Below are 18,707 nucleotides of genomic sequence, written 5' to 3' on the forward strand. Positions count from 1 at the left end.
ATGCTTTCTGTATTAAGCAAACTGCTTAATTTCTCTGAGCTTCGATTTCCTTATCCCTAAAATCATAATTGTTATGTTTCAGATTTGCTGGGAAAATTAAAGTAATATATATGAAAAACATCTGGCATAGGATCACTGATTGCTATTTTGTTGTTGTTATTTTAGGCAACTTGGAAAACATTTAACAGTTGTCTCTGAGCCCTTGAAGGTTCATACTTCTTCAGAGAGGGACACTCCTGGGTCTGCATGTGCCTCTGCACTTCCTCACTACTAACAAGATGGTCCTTACTGTTTCCCAAGAGCAGTTTCTTCACCCTTGCCTTTTCCTTTCTTTAAAGCTGCGTTAAATAAAAATGATTTAATATAAGGGAGTTGTAGAGATTCTATAGAACACAAGGTCAGGAAATACAGATTGATCTTGCAGTGAACTAGAACTGGAAAGCTGTCAGCAACCAAGTTAGCTTCTCTGCATTTCTGCTGTTTTTTTCTTTCTGTAGATCAGAGGTTGGCCTTTTTTTTGGGGGGGGGGGTAAAGTTCAGGTTAGTATATATTTTAAGCTTTGCGGCTTTATATGGTCTTTGTTGCAATTACTTAACTCTGAAGTTCTATGAAAGAACCATAGAGGATACATAACAAGTGGTTGTGGCTGTGTTCTATACAGCTTTATTTACAAAAAGGGGCGGAGGGTGGATTTGTCCCATGGGTCATAGTTTGCTGACCTGTGCTGCAGACTTCTGTAGATAAGCCCCAATTACATATCCAATTATGTATCTGTAATTGGAACCAGTCTGCAGAAGCCTGCAGCACAGGACCATGCAGGAAACCTGGATTTGATCCTTGGGTAGGGAAGTTCCCCTGGAGAAGGGAACGGCTACTACTCTAGTATTATTGCCTGGAAAATCCCCTGAAGAGAGGAGCCTGGTGCGCTACTGTCTGTGGGGTCACAAAGAGTCATATATGACTGAGCGACTAACACTTTCATTTTTCACATATCTGTATTCCATTGTAGTAGCCTCCAGATGGCACTGTCAGCCTCCAAGTTCATACCACCTAGTGAGTGAATTCCTAGATTCCTGTGAAAAGAAGTCTGACACCCACACCCACACTCCTCCTTAGAGCTGGAGAAGGGACTGTGGTAGTTTCTTCTGAGAAGAGGGCACAAAGGGTTTGTTCCATGAGCAGCTCTAAGAGGAAAAAAGGTACAGGAATGGGCTGGGTATGCACCCAAAGGTACTACATAGGCCCAGGAAGATCACCGGTTTATTCTGCTTTTATCTCTTATAATCTGAAGAAGATTCAAGTGAAAAACTAACCGTAGTGCATATTTTCAAGCTTAAACTTTGTCAAGCAGCAATAATCTCTAGATGCCTGTTCACACTCTAATAATTACTGTGGAATTTACACTTCTTTTCTTTTCTTTTGTGTGTAGGAAATCTGTCATAACCTAGGAGTTTGCTACATTTATCTGAAACAGTTTGACAAGGTAATCTGTAGAAATGGTGGTGGTGGTGGGTGAGCAGTTGTCTGGGGATTTCACTGAGGGTACACTTTTTATACAGGTCCCATGGATCATTTTGTATTATTCCTACTGCTTGCAGAGACTGTTAGAAGTAAAAAATGAAAGTTTCATATACATTTACCCCCATTTTTATTCTCATTTGTCACTATTCGTCTGTTTTTTTCCCCCTGCTTTTAACAAGAAAGTGACAAATTCTAGAAACAGAGGAAATGGCAATCTCATCCCTTTCTTCCTATCTTATTTTCCACAGCTTAGTTTAATTTTCCAGAATAGAAACACAAATGTCCAATAAAATTTAAACATAAAAAAGTGGATCTATAAGTCTTAAAAGTGTAATTATGGCCAAGTGAGCTATCTTACGTTTCAGTTTTCAGGTCATTGGAAATGAATTTTTATTCTTTAGTAGTTTGACGTGAGAGTTTTTAAGGTTATTTTCCACGTGAGATTTTTATATTTCATTGTGATTAGACTGTGGTGCCCAAGACTCTTATGATCAGATAAAACTGTTGAGCTTATTCTGGTACTCAGATAAAGGGAAAAAATGTATATATCTTAACTGAGAGGTAGACCAAATTATTGAGAACTCTAAAAGTTAATGAAAGTGGGGTTGGTTAGTTTCCTTCATAATTCTCCCACTTAGTGACTGAAGTTTTATTTTCTTTTCTCCAGTGCTGACAGGACTGAGAACCTGAATTAGTTGATACTAATTTGATAATGTTTAATATGTACAGTTAACAATTAATGTTAATTTGTAAACTGAAGCAATCTAATCAATCCCTCGGGATTCTTAAAACAACTGTACATCAGCAGTTGAGGTGTGAGAGTAACTTTTGCTCTTCTGAGACATATAAAAACAAATAATACCTGTATCTGTGCAAATAAAATATACATACTTAGTTGATTAGGTTTTCTGGACAGATGGCTCTTCAGTGTTATGTACTTGGTTAGGAGCTTTTTCTCTTCAGAGAAATTTTAAGCAAGTACATATCTGCTGCTGCCGCTAAGTTGCTTCAGTCGTGTCCGACTCTGTGCGACCCCATAGACGGCAGCCCACCGGGCTCCCCAGTCCCTGGGATTCTCCAGGTAAGAATACTGGAGTGGGTTGCCATTTCCTTTTCCAATGCATGAAAGTGAAAAGTGAAAGTGAAGTCTCTCAGTCATGTCCGACTCCTAGGGACTGCATGGACTGCAGCCTACCAGGCTTCTCCATCCATGGGATTTTCCAGGCAAGAGTACTGGAGTGGGGTGTCATTGCCTTCTCCTAAGTACATATCTATTCATGGGATTATTCTGAGCCAAGAGAGAGCTGGATTTGGTTTTTGGTCAGACCTGAACTGAGGAGAAGGAGAATTATATTTAGATTTTACTGTAAATCTAACAGGCTAAGAAAATACAGTAGCTGGCATTTATATAAATACTTGTTGAATCAGTGAAGGACTAAATGGCGTTTATCATCATCTGCAAGATAAGCTCTAACAGAGCGAGGAGTTTTCTGTTAGCTTTGGTATACTAGTACCTAGAGCAATAGGCACTCGATATCTACTGAATGAATAAATGAACGTTCATTCATTTATCCAATTATTGGTGAGGAAAATGAGGTCCCCCCTGGAGAAGGGTGTGCAGTTGTTCAGCGGTGCAACTGAGGTCAAGTTTGGGGTAGTACTCTCTATGTACCATGATATCCCTCTTGACATACAGAATATGAGTCATGGGAATGGATATCAAAAAGCAGAAAACACTCAAAAAGGTTAATCCTCTTGTACAAGCCCCCCAAGTGGCACTAGAGGCAGACATTTCATGTTTCCAGCTGTCCTATGAGAGCACAGTTTGGGTATGTTTTAGTTTTTTGGGTGGTGGGACATTTGCTGAAATGTGACGTTCCTACTTGAGTACAGCAGGAGCTCTTTCTTTACATTGGCCGTACAGAGTCATTGTCCTTTCCTGGTGGTGATTTGGTTCTCTTTACTCTGTCAATCTTGTTAGGCACAAGACCAGTTGCACAATGCCCTGCATCTTAACAGACATGATCTGACGTACATAATGCTGGGCAAGATCTTCTTGCTGAAGGGAGACTTGGACAAGGCCATTGAAATCTACAAGAAAGCAGTGGAGTAAGTGTGCTGGTTCCTTTAGAGCAACGAGAAAGTAAACAAGAATGGGGGCAGTCGTGGTCTCCTATGCCTGAGAGAGGACACGTGTGACTGGTTACACACTGTGTGCGTTCTGTGAGTTAGAGTGAATGTTAAGCTAAAGTTTAGAGCTCCCAGTGCCTTAAATAAGGACAACTTAGGTTTCTTTCTCACCTGTCAGTGTGGCCGGTCCTGCGCAGCTCTCTGCTCCACAAGGTCAGTCAGGGATCCAGGTTCCTCCTATGTTAAGCGATCATTCCATAGGTGGTTGCCTAATCCCTGTTGATAATGGAACTGACTGGCATTCCCAGTGTGGTATTCTCTTTTTTTAGGAAATCTTATCTTTTCTGTCTAGATCTTGTCTGGTTTAAGTGGGATAGCTGTAACAAAATGCCTTTGTCTCATTTGTTTGGTCACTTGATAGAATGCATCACCTGTGGTTCAAGGCCACAAAGTCTATTATTCCTGATAACAAGACTTTGGACTAAATTTAGATTTCTGTTGTTAATTACCATTGTCTTCTACCATGATAGTAACTTTTCTAGTTACATTAGTCACAACAACACTCCTTCTGGAATTTTTTTCATATTTTATATCCAAAAAGACATAAAAAATCCTTTGTTTTGTTAGGCTGCAAGAAAGGCTTGTCATCGAGAGGCTGCGTTTACAGGGGCAAGTAGGTAGGAGCCCACGTAGCCATATATTGAATCTTTGTGGTGCTGAGTGGAAGCCTCGACTCTTGACCCCTGCATTCAAGAAACTGGCTCTTTGAGCTTAGCTCACATTAATTACATTAGCTCACACATTCTTCCTGTGTCTGGCTAAGGACTTATGTCACTGAAATCCTCAAATGAGACTTTGGAGGACAGCTGAGCATTTGGAGCCTTACTGAGATGATAGAAACCATTGCTTATGGCCCACAGCTTCAGAGAGAGTAGTCTGTTTTGGTGGGGGGAAGGATGCCACTAGAATCACGGAAATTATCTACTTGGTTAGGGAGAGGAAAGTGATCAGAATGGGAATTTATGGCAGAAAGTGAAGAGCAAATACTTAGTTGAACTGAGTAAGCTCTGTCTGGCCAGCTCAGGCTTCACCAGGCAGGGGCTTTGTCCCTGTGACTCTGGTCTCCCCATAGGTAACCTGCACCCTACCTCATTTCTTAGAAGCAGGAGATGTTCTTCACCTTTTGCCATTTTCACTGTTGAAACTGTCTAATGATCCTGTAGTCAGATCATCTCAGCTCAGTGTTGCTTTTGTTTTGTGACAAAGACAGATGCGGTGAGGGACTGGAAAGGAAGATAGTCTTTTACTTAAGCCAGTGTTTACTCCACAAAGCCAAGGGCCAATTCTTTGCTAGAGCTGGTATGTGTCTGTCTTCTTTAGTTCGGCTGTTTAGTGTGACTTTTTGTTTAATGTGGAGAGCAGAGCATCAGGGGCCTTGGGATCCTGAATCACCCAGGAAATAATTATAGTGGCTGGCATTGTGAGTGCAGTGAGAACAACAAAAAATCTCACAGGAGGGAAGCAGCTAAAATCGTGTGAGTTCTAGACTGACGTGGTTTATAGAGCATTATTCTTGAACTCTATTAGTGTGATTAAGACATGACCACAAAATAGTCCATAGGTTCTGAGGACTTTGGTTGTAAGAAAAGGTCCTGAGAAGGAGTCTAAGTTCTAAGTCCCATTTCTGTCTTGTTGAGCAGTCCTCCCTATAGCTGGGTTGACGTACTCCTGAAGGAAATTCCCAAATCCTTTGAGAGTTCTTACGGGAGCGGGCAGTGCGGTTACTGCGCGTGTCAGTATCACTCATACACATCGTGTTTCCCTCTGAGCGTCTCTTATGTCGCAGGTTCTCACCGGAAAATACGGAACTTCTTACAACTTTAGGATTACTCTACCTACAGGTAAGAGGGCTTTGCTTACCTATGCACTGATATTAGAAATGCTTTGGGGGATTCCCCTGGTGGTCTGGTGATTAGGATTCCATGCTTTTACTGCAGGGGATACAGGTTCAATCCCTGGTCAGGGAACTAAGATCCTGCAAGCCACACAGCCAAAAAAGAAAAAGACACTTCTGTGTGTTGTGGTTTTCCTGCATTTTTACTTGAACACAATTTACTAAAGGTCATAAGAAGCACATAAACTTTACTCTGCACTTGATACCCTTTGTCTGCTAAAGGAATGAACTTAATTTTCAGCATGCAAATCAGAAGCAAATACACCTGTTTGAGCCTAGTTCTTACCCAACCAAAGAAAGAACATGTATGATAAACAACTTGTGGTCAGGGAGACTGGCATTTTGTGGTGGAAGTACTGTGGTGGTATTAGGGCTTTGGGGCAAAGGCTGTTTCTGTTGTTCCTTCTTCCCAGCCAGGTTAGGGTTAGAGAAGGCAAAGCATTGTCTAGAATAAAAATCCTGCCTCCAGCTCTGCCTCTGTGGTTCCTTGTTTCATTTTTCCTCTAAGGAGCTTAGCCCTGGGCCTTCCTGGGCTTTGGCTTGGGAGGTTGGCCCCAGGGGAGAGAAGGCTCACCAGCCTGTTTCCTGCCAAGAGTCCTTAGTGTGTGGCAGCACCAGTGTGGCAGAGATGGTTCCTGGCAGATAGCTACTTTGACCTTATTAGGGGACAAATCAATGACGTAGGAGGGAAAAGAAATGTGGGGCCCTTAGTTTTCTTTTTTAAAAATTTGGTATCTGTGGCTTTTGTCAGAAGAACCCAGAAAAGTCAGGGTGTATCTGTTGAGGGTATGGTTGGCCAAACTCCCTAACACCATCTCCCCCGATGTAATTCTCTGGTTTGCTTTTTCCCAAGCTCGGTATTTACCAGAAGGCATTTGAACATCTTGGAAACACACTGACTTACGACCCTACCAACTACAAGGTATTGCTGGCTGTCAAGCCTCAGAGCCTTCACACACAGGTGGTCCCAACTGCTTCTAGAGGTGATCTGGCCCTAGAATGCACGTCAGATACCCAAGAAAGTACTTTTTTCTTGGAAAAGTATTAAGTAAATGTGGCTCTTATTTGAAAATATTGTAAATTGTCAGGGCTCTGCTGCTCATCTTCTGAAGAACACATTTGTCATAATGGGCCTGTAACTCACACAGACAGCAGAACTGCAGTGGTGGTGAAGTTGTATGTGTTACTTAGGAAATAGCAGCGCCTCCACATGCTGAAGTGACCTTCAGATTCCTGAGGAACCTGAGACTACAGCTCTTGTCCAGTTATGACTTTGGGGATGAGAAGGTCATCATGTGGATGAGTCACTGAGGGAGCTGCAGCAGAACAGGCTTGTTGCTACGGGTGCAGACCCAGTCCTTTCTTGGAAGTCATATTGGCCTGACTGAGAGACACAGAGAACTGGACTGAGGAAGTCTAAAGCTGACTCACCATCTGCCCTGTGGCAGAAGGAGCTGCATTTTTAGAGGCCAGTGACAGGTGCATTGAGTCGTCTAGAGCACTTGGTGTCTACCAAGCAGGGGCTGCAGGGTTAAAGGTGGTTTTTACTTAAAGGGCCCTGATATTCTAAGGTAGTGACTTCCTGGCTACAAGTAGGAAACAAAAGAGCGAGGTAAAGTCAGAGACTTTTCTTTATTACGGCAAAGGGCCACAGTGTGGGGCGTGAGAGTGTTCCTCTTGAGCGTTTGTCCCAGCAGCTGTGGATGGATAGGTCCCTGGAAGATGCTTTTCCGTCCCACCAGTGTTGATGGGCCTACTGAGTATCTAGACTCAGGAAGGCTGCTTCACTCCGACAGCCTTTGGGAATGACTACATCACGAACTTTCCATGTTTTCAGGCCATCTTGGCAGCGGGCAGCATGATGCAGACCCACGGGGACTTTGATGTTGCCCTCACCAAATACAAAGTTGTCGCGTGTGCTGTTACAGAAAGCCCTCCACTCTGGAATAACATCGGGATGTGCTTCTTTGGCAAGAAGAAATATGTGGCAGTGAGTGTCTCCTCCTCTTCTTGGTTTGCATTCATAGTTACTGGGTCTGCTGAGCTCGCCCCAGCCCCTCACCAAGTGCCCCCTCCCTCCTCCAGGCCATCAGCTGCCTGAAACGAGCCAACTACCTGGCGCCTTTAGATTGGAAGATTCTCTATAATTTGGGCCTTGTCCACTTGACTATGCAGCAGTATGCATCTGCTTTCCATTTCCTCAGCGCAGCCATCAACTTCCAGCCGAAGATGGGGGAGCTGTACATGCTCTTGGCTGGTAAGAGACATTTATGTAGAGCAGCCCTTTGCAGTCTGTAGTGAGGGAAAATGGAATTAGAATCAAGGCAGGCCAGTAGTTAAATATCCCACAGAAGCCATTCCCTTGCAGATCCCATAGGTATCTGGATGACTGTCGTAGAGTCTGAAGAAATAATATGAAACAGAAAGATGACAAAGCACCTGGCTGCTTCTCACTTAGCGGAATTTCACTCAGAGATTAAACAAGGTTCTATGTAGTCCATCTTTTAACAGTGGTATTCCCTTGGCTTGACAGTTCATATATAGAATCTAACCATGTTCTTAGTTATCCAGTGTTAAGATAGTAGGCTTTAGGTATCATCAGGTGTTAAGATCCTGCCTCTAGTACTTACTATTAGCTGTATCTCATAGGGTTGATGAGAGGATTACATGATTAGATAATCAGTGAATGTTAACTTGGTTTTGCTGTCATTATATAATTAGTCTTTTATTGCTAGTGTAATACAAAAGTACTGACTATTCTTTCTGGGGGATATTTCTCCTTATACTAAATTTACTACATGTTTAAGAGCAGTTTCCATGTTCTCACTGACAGTCTTCAGGTGTTTTTTTTTTTCTGGTCATTACTGTGGGGTTCTGTATAAGTAAATTGAGTGGTGGTTATTTGGGGTCTGTCTGAATACAAAGATAGCCCAGTCATAAAGGGATACAGGATTGTAAGCAGATTACTGTACTGTAGGGCATAAGCAGCAATTCTGTAACAGAGTAGAGATGGTCTTCACACTGAGTTTTGAAAGATAAACTGCAGTTCAGTGGCACAGAATGGCTGAGAAGCCCCTGAGGAAAGGCGTACAGCCGTGAAAGTGCAGGCTGCACCCGGCAGGCAGTGGCGGTCGTGTGGCGGAGCAAGCACAGTGGGAGGTAGGTCAGGAGAGGTGCTCTGGGGTCCACATGGAGGGCTGGGAGTGCAGCACAGGGGCCGTACTTGAGCTGAGAGGGTCTGCTTCCCAGCTGTATGCCTGGATCTCCTCTAGTGTGTGGGGGAAGTAGATGCATGGTTGTGGGGTAAGTGGAGTGGGCAGGGCTTCCAGGCAGCCCTGTTATTGTCTGGTTTATAGATCAAGCTTCCAGAAAATACTGATTAAAAAAGGGAGAGTGTTCTGTTGCTAAAACAGTGAGGATTCTTGAGTAGGACAGTGACGCGGTCAGATCTGTTAGGGAGATCCTGGCAGCACTGTGGCAAGTAGATGGAGGCAGGTGGGACAGTGTCCCCAGGGAACAAAATGGAAAGCCTGACACGACTAAAGCCAGGGCAGTGTCACTAAAGACACTAAAAAAAAAATTCATGGAACCTGGCAATGGATTCACTGGAGAGGGGACTGTAGATGACACCAGGAATCCAAGCTGAGTGGCTGAGCTACGAGTTGAGAGGGTGCAGTAAGAGTGGGGCCAAATGAACTGCAGTCTGGAAACATTTCCTGTTTTCATGCTTGGCTCTTCAGCCATAGCATCCACTCTCTCTGTTGCAGTGGCTCTGACCAATCTGGAGGATACAGAGAATGCCAAGAGAGCCTATGAAGAAGCAGTCCGCCTTGATAAGTAAGCTGCCCTGCTGAGGATGGTGTCAGGGGGCTAGACTCTCCAAAGCCATGAGGTGGCGCCGGGCCCCGGTGTTGCCCGAGTCAGCCCAGGTGCCTTTGTGCACAGCAGGCCTGTGTGTGGAAGGACGTGGCTCCTGAGCACAAGGGCTCAGCAGGACCTGGCGCTGGCTCTGCGAGACCTTGCTGTTGAACTAGTTCTGTTTCTGCATAATGATAAGGATCTATTCTAAATGACCATTTGTTGCAAAGCCCCAGCTCCATAGAGTCCCTGTCTGTCTGTGCAGGTGTAACCCTTTAGTAAACCTGAACTATGCTGTGCTGCTGTATAACCAGGGCGAGAAGAGGGACGCCCTGGCCCAGTATCAGGAGATGGAGAAGAAAGTCAACCTACTCAAGTATAACAGCTCTCTGGAATTTGATCCGGAGGTAAGTCTTAAATCCAGGAGTCATTAAGCAAGCTGTCAGGAGACTTCTGAATCAAGCCCAAATAATCCAGATATAATGTATGTTTACGCCTGTTTTGGCTTTGATGTTCCTAGCAGCATGAATTCTTAAATTAAGGACAGCTTGAGAAAAAACTTTTCTTAAAAGAAAATAGTAAGAGGAAATTCATGCTTACTGAGGTTGTATCTATTATTGGTAATACAACTCATTTGAGTTGAGATCTATGTCTCTTTGTAGCTTCCTCCCACTTTTCCTCACATAGAAAAGGCAGGAATTTAGTCCATTAATGCACCAAATTTAAATTGTTGGGTTTTTAGAGCCTTTAAAGAATTTCCATGCCATCCACTCAAGACAGTGTGTTCTCTGCTGTTTAAGAACCATTTCTTTGCAATCAGTACTTCCTCCCTCAAACGGTAGCAGACACTATGTCAGCTAATCTTGCCTGCCTGCTAAAGGCCTCGGATGAGGCTTGTCTCTGCTTGTCATACCTGTGACTTTTTTTTGCTTCCTTTCCACATGGACACAAGATGGTGGAGGTAGCCCAGAAGCTGGGAGCTGCTCTACAGGTCGGGGAGGCACTGGTCTGGACTAAACCAGTTAAAGATCCCAAATCAAAGCAGCAGACTGCTTCAACCAGTAAAGCTGCCTGTTTCCAGCAGCCTCTGGGCTCTAATCAAGCCCTAGGACAGGCAATGTCTTCAGCAGCCGCATACAGGAAGCTCTCCTCAGGTAGGAAGCTACACACAGCTCTGGAGACCCATGGGAACAGCCACGTGTGCCTACAAAGAGATTACAGCTTTGAGTGAGGCTTGCGCTTTTCAGACTCATAACACGTCCAGTGTAGTGCTGCCTAGAAGGGGAAAAAAGCCCAAGGGTGTCCAAATCGTCACTTATTTTCTTAAGGCCATTTGTGTAAAAGTTCCCAGCTATTGGCAGGCTTAGTTGGATGGTCAAGACACTGGGTGTTCATGATATGCAGGTTTAGAAATACATTATGGTACCCTTTGTTATGTAGTCTCAGTTTAATTTTCACTGCCTTATCACAAGTCAGCATGGCACAGGTAATGAATGATTTCTTTTATAAGGTCACTAAAGGCACACCTGACTGACTTTATCCAGTTATGGTCTTCCTTCACAGCTGCACAGATAGGCCACAGTCCTACTAATCCCAGAAAATAAGCTTCAAGAAGAAAAATCGTAACTGTAACTGCTTTTTGATTTCTTCTGGAACCAGGGCACTTGAGAATTCAAGCTGTTTGTTTTGTTACTAGGTGCTGGAGGAACATCCCAGCTCACAAAGCCACCATCCCTTCCTCTGGAGCCAGAGCCCACTGTGGAAGCACAACCTACGGAAGCATCAGCACAAACCAGGGAAAAGTAGGTGTAGGATGACCCCGGAGCTGGGCTTGCTTTGGCGAGGACCCACCAGATTAGGAAAGGTCCCATGACACAGGCAGCATGGTGGCCGGCACGTACGAGAACGTGTTATGATGATCACCAGGAGCCGGAAGCCTTCACACCCCCTGGCTGCCCCATGAGCTACGAAAGGACTTAACCTCCTGCTGCCTGAGCCCTTTGTGGAAGAACAGTCTAGGACAGACCTCTGCCGTCATGACAGAGTCTTGGCTAGCTGAGGTGATTCTTGGGCTGTGTGGTAGGTATATTGGCCACCAAGGCAACCACAAATCTTGAATTAATAATCCAGTTCTAATAGTAGAAATTTATAAGATGAAAAAAAAGCTTTTTAAATTGTGGCCCAGTCTATTGAGTATCTCAGCTGCACCTGCCCACAAGAATCCAGAAAAAGTCCCTATAGCTTGTTCTGGAGCGAGGTCAGAGTGCAGAGCCAGATCATGTCAGTATGAAAAGAGAGAAAGGGCTGGTCTGGTATCAGCACCAAGGATTGGGGGAAAAAAAAAGGAGGAGCTTCTTAAGTGAGGAGGTTTTAGACATTCAGTGATACCACTGACCAGATGCTAGTAATACATTATCTATATATCTTTTTCAGAATAACGATTATGTATCATCCCGTTGGGAAGAGTTGTTACCAATGTGTAAGGGATCACAATAAAATGTTTCTGGAAGAACCTTGTATCTGCCCAGTCTTGGGGCTTCTGGATTTCTAGTTTCTCTCTCTGTTAAGAAAGGAGCTATTCTGATTTCTAGTATGGTTGTTACTCATGTCGTCACAGTTAGAAAAATGAGGCTACACACACAGATACAGACATGGTTTTAGATGGCTCAGATTAGAGGCAAGAACGAACTAGCAATGGGAAAAGTGCCCTTCTTACTGAATAATGTTAGTACAAAACAAAGTAGAAGTCTGGAGTGTATGATTACAATGATTATTTTGTTCTTAAGGAAAAAAATCACCATTGTCTGATAGTAGAGTGGCTCACAATGGACCAGTCCTCCCGCAGACAACAAACAGTAACCAGTAGGTAAAGTTTAATTTTTAAAAAATACCTAACTGTTCCAAATAAAAATTATTATATATGAGGCTTAATATATATAAAGATTTTTATATTTTATATGAGATGATACAAAACTAATTTTAAATAGTTTGTAAAAAGTTAACACTGTATATATTGCAATCCTTAGAGCAGCCATTTGAAGGCAGCATAGCTCAAAAGACAGTAGAGAAAGGGGAAAAAGACAGAACAAAGAGAAAACAGATAGCAAACTGTCAATCCAGTCATATCAATAAAATGTAACTAGACTTAAAAATGTAACTGGGCTAAACAGTTAAAAAGCAGAGAATGATAAAAAACCGCATACTATATTAATGTCAGATAAAGTAGAGTTCAAAGTAGAGTTCAAAGTCAGAGGTGTTACTAGAAATAGGGGCATTTCATAATGATAAAAAGTCAGTTCAGTAGAAAAAATCATAAACATGTATGTACCTAACGTTACTTCACAATACATTAAGTAAAAAGTGACAGAATTAAATCCATATACTTGCATGTTAGCAATTTTTCTTTTAGCATTTAATAGACAAGAGGTGTAAAAGAACATATTGGCCAGCTTGACCTAATTAAACACTATAAGCAGTAACTGTAGAAAATACATTCTTTGCAAGTACACACAGTACCCTAAGCAAGACAGACCAAATGCTGGGCCATAAAATAAGTCTCAAGTCAATAGATTGTAATTTACAGAATATGTTCTCAATACACAGTGTAATTACATTAGAAATTAAAAGGAACATATCTATTACAGAAAACAACATATGTGGAAATTAAGCATGCTTGAAATGACTCATAAGGAAGAAATCAAAGAGAAAGTAGAAAATAGCTTGAACCGAATAATGAAAACAAAATTTGCAGAGTTCAGCTAGGAACTATGCTTACAAGGAAATTTACAGCTGTAAATGCTTCCATCATAGCAAATGAAATTGTTCATAAAGGTTTCTACCTCAAGCTAAAAACACAGCAAAATAAACCCATTTCAGGAATTATTAAAGAAAAATCTAAAAAGCCAAAAGTTTTACCAAAAAATGCATATGGCAGAAAGTTGACAAATCCCTAGCTAAACTGATAAAAAAGAGACAAATTACCAAATCAAGAATGGAAGAAGGGATAGCATTATAAAGAGACTACAAGACATGAAAAAGAGAAAGGAATGTTACAATGACAATAAAACTGGCTACTTGGATGCAACAGATCAAAACTGAAACAAGATGAAATGTAAAGCCTTAAGGCCTATCAAAGAAATTGAATCTATAAATCAAAAGCTACTCTTTAAGCAAACTCCTGGCTCAGATGATGTCACCAGTGGATTCTATTAAATCCAATCTTACAAAAATTTTTAGAAGACAGGATTGAGAACTTCCCATTACACCATAAAGAAAACAAAGATCTACAGATTGAGAATATATTCTAGAAGAATAGATTCACAAAATACATCTGACAAAGGACTTATATCCAGAAAATATTAAAAAAAAAAAACCAAAACTCCAACTCAGTGATGAAAACTATTGGGTTGGTGAAAAAGTTCGAGTTTTCCTATAAGATGTTATGGCCAACCCAAGAATAACCCAAACAACAACATACACAACCCAACTGGAAAAAAAAAAAAAACAGGCAAAAAATTTGGATACCTCACAAAGATATATGGCCATATATACTGACCACATATGAATGGCCAGTAAGCATGTGAAAACGTGCCCATTGTCTATCATCAGGGAAGTGCAAAGTGAAACCACAATGAAGTACCACTAGGGACACATCAGGTACACATCAAAATGGCTAAAATTAAACACAACTCCAAATGTTGGCAAGAACAAGAAGCAAACAGAATAGTCATCCATCATTGGTGGGAGTGTAAAATGGTCCATCCACTTTGGAGGAAGGTCTGTACCCATCCCATAATATGTATCTATCCCAGCAATTCTACTCCAATGGAGTAGAATTTTTACTCAAAAGTAAAAATGATTTTTACCCTAGAAAGAAAAATGTCCACACAGACTTGATAACATTCATAAAAGTATTCACAATACTATGTAGCCATAAAAAGCAACAAACTACATACAACATAATCTCTGAATGAGAAGAGCTTTATACAGCTATGGTAATTAAAACTGTATGGTACTGGCACAAAAACAGAAATCTAGATCAATGGAATACGATAGAAAGCAAAGAAAGAAACCCATGCACTTATGGCCAATTAGTAACAAAGGAGGCAAGAATATACAATGGAGACGGCATTCTCTTCAAATGGTGCTGAGAAAACCGGACAGCTACATGTGAAAGAATGAAAACATTCTCTAACATGGTTATACAAAAATAAAACTCAAAATGGACTGAAGACCTATATGTAGGACTGAATACTATAAAATTTCTAGAGGAAAACATAAGCAGAACACTGATAAATTGCAGCAAGACCTTTTTGGATCTATCTCTAAAGTAATGGAAATAAACACGACCTAATTAAACTTGGTGGCTTTTGCACAGCAAAGGAAACCATAAGACAAAGAATGGGAGAAAGTATTTGCAGACAATGCAGCCAACAAGGGATTAATTTCCAGAATATACCAACAGCTCGATATTTTTTAAAAAATAGGCAGAAGACCTAAACAGACATTTCTCCAAAGAAGATGAACAGACGGCCAAAAGGCACATGAAAAGATTCTCAACATCACTAATTAAGAGAAATGCAAATCAAAACTAAAATGAGGTATCAACTCACACCAGTCAGAATAGTATAATGTCAAAAAGTCTACAGGTAACAAATGCCGGTAAGGATGTGGAGAAAAAGGAACCCTTCCACACTGTTGGTGGGATTGCAAACTGGTGGAGCCACTATGGAGAACTGTATGGAGGTTCCTTTTCATGCTGTTCATGGGGTTCTCAAGGCAAGAATACTGAAGTGGTTTGCCATTCCCTTTCTCCAGCGGACCACGTTTTGTCAGAACTCTCTACCATGACCCGTCCATCTCGGGTGGCCCTACATGGCATGGCTCATAAGTTTCATTGGGGTAGACGAGGCTGTGGTCCATGTGACCGGATTGGTTTTCTGTGACCGTGGTTTTCAGTCTGTCTGCCCTCTGATGGAGAAGGATAAGAAGGCTTATGGAAGCTTCCTGATGGGAGAGACTGACTCAGGGGAAAGTGGGTGTTCTGATGGGTGGGGCCATGCTCAGAAAATCTTTAATCCAATTTTCTGTTGATGGGTGGGGCCAAACTACCTACCTTCACGCTGGAGGTAATGAAGATAATAGCGACCTCCTTCAGAAGGTCCCATGCACAGATTGCTACACTCAGTGCCCCCAATCCTGCAGCAAGCCACCACTGACCCATGCCTCCACCAGAGACTCCTGGACACTCACGGGCAAGTCTGGGTCAGTCTCTCGTCACTGGGGTAACTGCTCCTTTCTCCTGGATCCTGGTTCATAACAGGTCCCGTTTGTGCCCTCCAAAAGTCTGTTTCCCTAGTCCTGTGTAAGTTCTGGCGGCTCTGTGGGGGGGTTAATGGCATGTGCGTTTCCCATGGGCCCAGATAAGCCTGACCAAGACACCCTTGGCAACCTCGTCCGCCCCCCTCCAGAGCACGCAGGAGCTGAAAAGCCCCCAAGACGAGTGGAGGGCCCGCCTGCCTCCCTCCCTCTGCCCGCTTCCCGAAGCAGAGCCGGGGCGCACTTAACAGCGCCGGCTATGACGGACTGCGCAGAAGCGTGGCCAAGAGGAGCTACCCCTCACCCAAGGTCGGGCGGCGGCCAAGAGCAGCTACCCCCCGCCCAAGGTCAGGGGCGGCGGCAGAGAGGAGCAACCCCACATCCAAGGAGTGGCGGCTGTGTGGGTGCAGGAGGACCGAGAGGTGCTACTCCACGTTCAAGGTCATGAGGGGTGGCCGTGAGGAGAAACCCCACATCCGAGGTCGGGGCGGTGGCCGAGATGAGCTACCCCATGCCCAAGGTCAGGGGCGGTGGCAGAGAGGAGCAACCCCACGTCCAAGGAGTGGCGGCTGCGTGGGTGCAGGAGGGCCGAGAGGAGCAACCCCATGTCCAGGGTAAGGAGCAGCGGCTGCACTTTGCTGGAGCAGCCGTGAAGAGTACCCCACATCCAAGGTAAGAGAAACCCAAGTAAGACGGTAGGTGTTGTGAAAGGGCATCAGAGGGCAGACACACTGCAACCATACTCACAGAAAACTAGCCAATCTGATCGCACGGACCACAGCCTTGTCTAACTCAATGAAACTAAGCCGTGCCATGTAGGGCCACCCAAGACGGGCGGGTCATGGTGGAGAGGTCTGACAATGACCACTGGAGAAGGGAATGGCAAACCACTTCAGTATTCTTGCCTTGAGAACCCCATGAATAGTATGAAAAGGCAAAATGACAGGAAACTGAAAGAGAAACTCCCCAGGTCATTAGGTGCCCAATATGCTACTGGAGATCAGTGGAGAAATAACTCCAGAAAGAATGAAGGGATGGAGCCAAAGCAAAAACAATACCCAGGTGTGGATGTGACTGGTGATAGAAGCAAGGTCTGATGTTGTAAAGAGCAATATTGCATAGGAACCTGGAATGTTAGGTCCATGAATCAAGGCAAATTGGAAGTGGTCAAACAGGAGATGGCAAGAGTGAACGTCGACATCCTAGGAATAAGCGAACTAAAATGGACTGGAATTAACTCAGACGACCATTATATCTACTACTGCGGGCAGGAATCCCTTAGAAGAAATGGAGTAGCCATCATAGTCAACAAAAGAGTCTGAAATGCAGTACTTGGATGCAAACTCAAAAACGACAGAATGATCTCTGTTCATTTCCAAGGCAAACCAACATCACAGTAATCCAAGCCTATGCCCCAGCCAGTAACGCTGAAGAAGCTGAAGTTGAATGGTTCTATGAAGACCTACAAGACCTTTTAGAACTAACACCCAAAAAAGATGTCCTTTTCATTATAGGGGACTGGAATGCAAAAGTAGGAAGTCAAGAAACACCTGGGGTAATAGGCACATTTGGCCTTGGAATACAGAATGAAGCAGGACAAAGGCTAATAGAGTAGCAAACACCCTCTTCCAACAATACAAGAGATGACTCTACACATGGACATCACCAGATGGTCAACACCAAAATCAGATTGATTATATTCTTTGCAGCCAAAGATGGAGAAACTATACAGTCAGCAAAAACAAGACTGGGAGCTGACTGTGGCTCAGATCATGAACTCCTTATTGCCAAATTCAGACTTAAATTGAACAAAGTGGGAAAACCACTAGACCATTCAGGTATGATGTAAATCTAATCCCTTATGATTATACAGTGGGAGTGAGAAATAGATTTAAGGGCCTAGATCTGATAGATAGAGTGCCTGATGAACTAAGGACGGAGGTTCGTGACATTGTACAGGAGACAGGGATCAAGACCATCCCCATGGAAAAGAAAGGCAAAAAAGCAAAATGGCTGTCTGGGGAGGCCTTACAAATAGCTGTGAAAAGAAGAGAAGTGGAAAGCAAAGGAGAAAAGGAAAGATAGAAGCATCTGAATGCAGAGTTCCAAAGAATAGCAAGGAGAGATAAGAAAGCCTTCTTCAGTGATCAATGCAAAGAAACAGGAAAACAACAGAATGGGAAAGACTAGAGATCTCTTCAAGAAAATTAGAGATACCAATGGAACATTTCATGCAAAGATGGGCTCGATAAAGGACAGAAATGGTCTGGACCTAACAGAAGCAGAAGATATTAAGAAGAGGTGGCAAGAATACACAGAAGAACTGTACAGAAAAGATCTTCACAACCAAGATAATCATGGTGGGATCACTCACCTAGAGCCAGACATCCTGGAATGTGAAGTCAAGTGGGCCTTAGAAAGCATCACTACAAACAACGCTAGTGGAGGTGATGGAATTCCAGTTGAGCTATTTCAAATCCTAAAAGATGATGCTGTGGAAGTGCTGCACTCAATATGCCAGCAAATTTGGAAAATTCAGCAGTGGCCACAGGACTGGAAAAGGTCAGCTTTCATTCCAATCCCAAAGAAAGGCAATGCCAAAGAATGCTCAAACTACCACACAACTGCACTCATCTCACACACTAGTAAAGTAATGCTCAAAATTCTCCAAGCCAGGCTTCAGCAATACGTGAACCATGAACTTCCAGATGTTCAAGCTGGTTTTAGAAAAGGCAGAGGAACCAGAGATCAAATTGCCAACATCTGCTGGATTATGGAAAAAGCAAGAGAATTCCAGAAAAACATCTACTTCTGCTTTATTGACTATGCCAAAGCCTTTGACTGTGTGGATAACAGTAAACTGAAAAATTCAAGAGATGGGAATACCAGACCACCTGACCTGCCTCTTGAGACACCTGTATGCAG

At 43.1% G+C, this 18,707-nt stretch overlaps 1 protein-coding gene and 1 long non-coding RNA gene across 4 annotated transcripts in view; one reads left to right on the top strand and one right to left on the bottom strand.

The window, feature by feature from the left end:
• BBS4 (Bardet-Biedl syndrome 4) overlaps positions 1-11,981 on the top strand; it is a 46,498-nt gene extending 34,517 nt beyond the window's left edge. For 2 of the 3 annotated variants that reach the window (XM_052646556.1, XM_052646555.1), the window contains 11 exons: positions 1,431-1,484; positions 2,469-2,603; positions 3,504-3,631; positions 5,499-5,553; positions 6,460-6,528; positions 7,444-7,596; positions 7,692-7,863; positions 9,374-9,443; positions 9,730-9,871; positions 10,417-10,618; positions 11,161-11,981. In XM_052646556.1, the coding sequence (XP_052502516.1) occupies positions 1,431-1,484; positions 2,469-2,603; positions 3,504-3,631; positions 5,499-5,553; positions 6,460-6,528; positions 7,444-7,596; positions 7,692-7,863; positions 9,374-9,443; positions 9,730-9,871; positions 10,417-10,618; positions 11,161-11,270 (1,290 nt within the window). In that variant the 3' untranslated portion in view covers positions 11,271-11,981. The remainder of the gene's footprint in view (positions 1-1,430; positions 1,485-2,468; positions 2,604-3,503; positions 3,632-5,498; positions 5,554-6,459; positions 6,529-7,443; positions 7,597-7,691; positions 7,864-9,373; positions 9,444-9,729; positions 9,872-10,416; positions 10,619-11,160) is intronic. The other variant, XM_052646557.1, reaches the window with a different exon arrangement.
• On the bottom strand, positions 7,220-10,557 carry LOC128054022 (uncharacterized). The gene is made up of 2 exons (XR_008199975.1): positions 10,378-10,557; positions 7,220-7,898 (listed from the first exon to the last, which is right to left on the bottom strand). It is a non-coding gene; the product is annotated as an uncharacterized LOC128054022 (long non-coding RNA).
• Positions 11,982-18,707: the final 6,726 nt, after the last annotated feature.

Source organism: Budorcas taxicolor, chromosome 10 (assembly GCF_023091745.1).
Source record: "Budorcas taxicolor isolate Tak-1 chromosome 10, Takin1.1, whole genome shotgun sequence".
Lineage (NCBI taxonomy): Eukaryota > Metazoa > Chordata > Mammalia > Artiodactyla > Bovidae > Budorcas > Budorcas taxicolor.